This window comes from Macaca fascicularis, chromosome 8 (assembly GCF_037993035.2).
Source record: "Macaca fascicularis isolate 582-1 chromosome 8, T2T-MFA8v1.1".
Lineage (NCBI taxonomy): Eukaryota > Metazoa > Chordata > Mammalia > Primates > Cercopithecidae > Macaca > Macaca fascicularis.
Genome location: NC_088382.1, coordinates 9,353,893 through 9,357,500, shown reverse-complemented (window position 1 = coordinate 9,357,500; position 3,608 = coordinate 9,353,893). Strand labels below are relative to the sequence as shown.

The 3,608-nt window shown below is 58.3% G+C and overlaps 1 protein-coding gene across 3 annotated transcripts in view; it reads left to right on the top strand.

Moving 5' to 3' along the window:
* The window catches only part of BLK (BLK proto-oncogene, Src family tyrosine kinase), a 75,278-nt gene extending 72,465 nt beyond the window's left edge, over positions 1 to 2,813 (top strand). For 2 of the 3 annotated variants that reach the window (XM_005562580.5, XM_073999958.1), the window contains exons 12-13: positions 1,210 to 1,341; positions 2,134 to 2,813. In XM_005562580.5, the coding sequence (XP_005562637.2) occupies positions 1,210 to 1,341; positions 2,134 to 2,339 (338 nt within the window). In that variant the 3' untranslated portion in view covers positions 2,340 to 2,813. Of the gene's footprint in view, positions 1 to 1,209 lie in introns of all 3 variants that reach the window. The other variant, XM_045397850.3, reaches the window with a different exon arrangement.
* The last annotated feature ends 795 nt before the right edge of the window (positions 2,814 to 3,608 follow it).

The following is a 3,608-nucleotide window of genomic DNA, read 5'->3' as shown; positions in this document are numbered from 1 at the left end:
ACCAGTTTATGTTTGCCTCACCTAGTGCCTCCCAAACTAATTTGAGCTCCAAATACTACCTTTCTTTTTTTGAGATGGAGTCTCTGTCCCCCAGGCTGGAGTGCAGTGGCACAATCTTGGCTCACTGCAAACTCTGCCTCCGGGTTCAAGCAATTCTTCTGCCTCATCCTCCCAAGTAGTTGGGATTACAGGCGTGTGCCACTACAGCTGGCTAATTTTTGTATGGTTAGTAGAGATGGGGTTTCACCATGTTGGCCAGGCTGGTCTCGAATTCCTGAACTTAGGTGATCTACCTGCCTTGACCTCCCAAAGTGCTGGGATGACTGGCGTAAGCCACGCCTAAATACTATTTTTATGTAGCACCTGTTAACCTTCCACAGAATTAGGCCTTCACAGTGCACACTGTGAGAAACACAGCTCTCATGTGCGAGCAGCAAACCAACCTGAATTAGGGTATCCACGGAGCACTCTGTTTTACTCTGTGAATGTAACTGAGGTGGAAATCTACGTCACAAGAGAATCTGAAGCGGTCACACACATTTATCAAGCAAACAAGCAGTGTCCAATGAGCATACGAGTCAGATGACAAGCAGACAGGATATGGCTTGTTCTCTCGGGAACTTCAGGCTGGCTGGGGAGACCGAGAAATGGAGGCCAGGGGAGGCCGTGAAGTGCCAAGCCCTGAGGTCTGCTCCAAATGCTGGCTGGGGCTGCAGCCATTGAGTTGCTTCACAGGGCAGCCGAATGTGAGTCCTTTCTCATAGTGGCCCTCGGAGGTACAAGTGTCACCGTTTCCATTTTGCAGGAAGGGACTAACGGAGGCGCGGGCAGGTTTAAATGGCTTGCCCAGGCCATGTTTTTTTAATTAAACAAGGTCCCTGTAAGGTGAAACAGGCCCCTTCCATCCCAGGTGAAAACATGGTGGCTGCCATTGAGGTCACTTGCTCTCTTTTTAAAGAACCAAAGTGGGTGACCACGTGCTATTGGTGTCCATATCCTCTTTCTGTGCTGCAGATGCCGTGTCTGCACTCACCTGGCCATGTGTCCTGGTGTGTGGTAATGGCTCCCACCATGCCAGGCCGCCCCGCCTTTCCAGGCCCCGCAGTGAGGGCTTGAGGGAAGGACAGCAGGAGCAGGGGTAGGGGTGAGGATGGAGGGTAGGGGCCACCGGCCGTGGCCTCCCAAAGCTGTGCATGGCTTTTCCCACAGGGGCCAAGTTCCCCATCAAGTGGACAGCCCCAGAAGCCATCCACTTCGGGGTCTTCACCATCAAAGCAGACGTGTGGTCGTTTGGAGTCCTCCTGATGGAAGTTGTCACTTATGGGCGGGTACCATACCCAGGTAGGCGGCTCACCCCGCAGCTCTCACGGCTCCCTGCTTTCCCGGCCGGCCCTGGCGGCAGGTCACCTGTCCTTGGTGCCTGTGGCTGCCCCGTTCTTTTCAGAGTGAGTCCCAGGGCAAGGACGGAGACCCAGGCATGGAATCTGGGGTGGAGCTCTGCCCCCTGCATCACTATTGCTCTGGGCCACAGGGCTGCATCGCCTTCCTCCAGCAGAGGTCAGATGAGTCCCACAAACTGGAATCAAGACAAAGGCACATCTGAACTCAAGTTTACTCCCAATGGCTTGTTCTCAGCTGAGGACAGGTTGTGCCCACCGTGGCATTGCACCCATAGCGGATCCCCAAAGCCCCATTCTGTGTGAGCAGAGTCGTGGACGCCAGCCCCCAGCCCCAATCGAAGGGCTCCGGCCGCGTGGCCCCTGCAGCTGGGCAGGCTCCGGGTCACCTGCTGCTGCGTGCACCTGGCAGCTGCCCATGCGTGATAGGCTTGGCTGTGCCCCTGGTGGTCACAGGTAATCAAGAGGGGGAGGGTCCCATCTGCAGAGGACCTGCCCCAGCACTCAGGAGAAAATCGACAGCCTCATTTCTAGGCGTTCCCCAGGCAATAAAAAGTAAATAAAGGGTTGTTTAGAGGCTGGGCGGCCGGGCAACCTACGAAGCTGGAGAGGCGGTCTGGGCCTGTAGGTACTGCTGTCCCCTGCCTGGGCCCACTGTGCCCCGCGTGCCGCTCAGGTCGCCCCACCACCAAGGACCCCCGCCCCTCACCCGCGCTCGCGGTCCCCTCTGCCGCAGGGATGAGCAACCCCGAGGTCATCCGCAACCTGGAGCGCGGCTACCGCATGCCGCGCCCCGAAACCTGCCCGCCCGAGCTGTACCGCGGCGTCATCGCCGAGTGCTGGCGCAGCCGGCCCGAGGAGCGGCCCACCTTCGAGTTCCTGCAGTCGGTGCTGGAGGACTTCTACACGGCCACCGAGCGGCAGTACGAGCTGCAGCCCTAGCCAGCCGCGCCCGCCTGTGCCCCATGCCCACCTCTGCGCGGACGACCCCGACTCCCGTGCCAGCCCAGACTGGCCGCGAAGGCGAGGGGGTCGGCTGTGCCCATTTCTCAGACCCGGAAGCCAGCGGGCAGAGGCAGCTTCGCAGAGGGTCCCCGGACGGACTCCTTCACCGACTGTGTGCCCTCGGCGAGTTACGCGGCCTCTCTGTGCCGCCTCATTTGTAAAGAGGGCTGTAATAGTGACCTCGCACGGTCACCCGGAGTACTAAGCCCCAGTAAGGTGTTCAGGACTAGTAAGCCACTGACATCACGTAAGCCCCCCGTGCTGGGCCCTGACCGAGGAGTCGCCGCCTCTGGTCGCGTGCCCGCCGCTGCGCCCTGCTGGGACCCCGCCCTGCCCCGCTGCAGAAGCCAGACTGGGTCCCCCGGCTCCGGCACTGCGGGGCTTTTCCGCAATAAAGTCACGAACGTTCGAGCTTTTCCGTGTCGTTACCTGTGACAAGCTGAACATCGCGTGCAGGACGAGCACCGGGCGCAAGCGAGGCACAGTCGGGGAGTCCCGCGTGGCCCAGGCTCCGGGCGGTCGAGCGGGGCCAGCAGGGGGCGCTGTGGCCTCATAAATCCCTGGCTCGGGCCCGCGCCGGGGGCCCTGCGCCTGGCAAAGCCAGGGGCTGATGCTGGGAGCCGGCGCTTTGGGGACGGCTAGGACAAGAGCCCAGCTCCCGAGGCTCCGGCTCCGAGTCCTCAGGCCAGGTGCATAAACAAGGGTCGGGTGACGATGGGGCATAAAAGCGAGGAACGCTGGTGGCTCCCACTGCACGGGGCCTCTTAGCATGTTTTTGTTTTTGTTTTTACGAGACAGAATATATATATATATATATATTTTTTTTTTTTTTTTTTTTTAGCAGTTAGGTTTACAGAAAAAAAAAAAGTAGGAAGTAAGTTGACAGTCTCCATATCTCGCCCATTTCCCCTATTACTGACATCGCGCAATGGTGGTGCGTTTGTTAACATTCATGAACCAATAGTGATAAAATATCATTAACCGAAGCCCACCTTTTTCATCCAGGTTCTCGCTGCCTGTTGTACATGCTGTGGGTGTAGACGAAAGGTGCAGAGACTTGAACCTACCGTTCTGGGTCCCCCATTCGAAAGACCCCTGGCTCCACCTGTGCACCCCCTTCCTTCCCCTTGAACCCTTGGCACCCAGCTTGTCAGTGTTGACTCCTCTGACTGTGAGAACACCCCGAGGTAGGACTATAGCCACGCC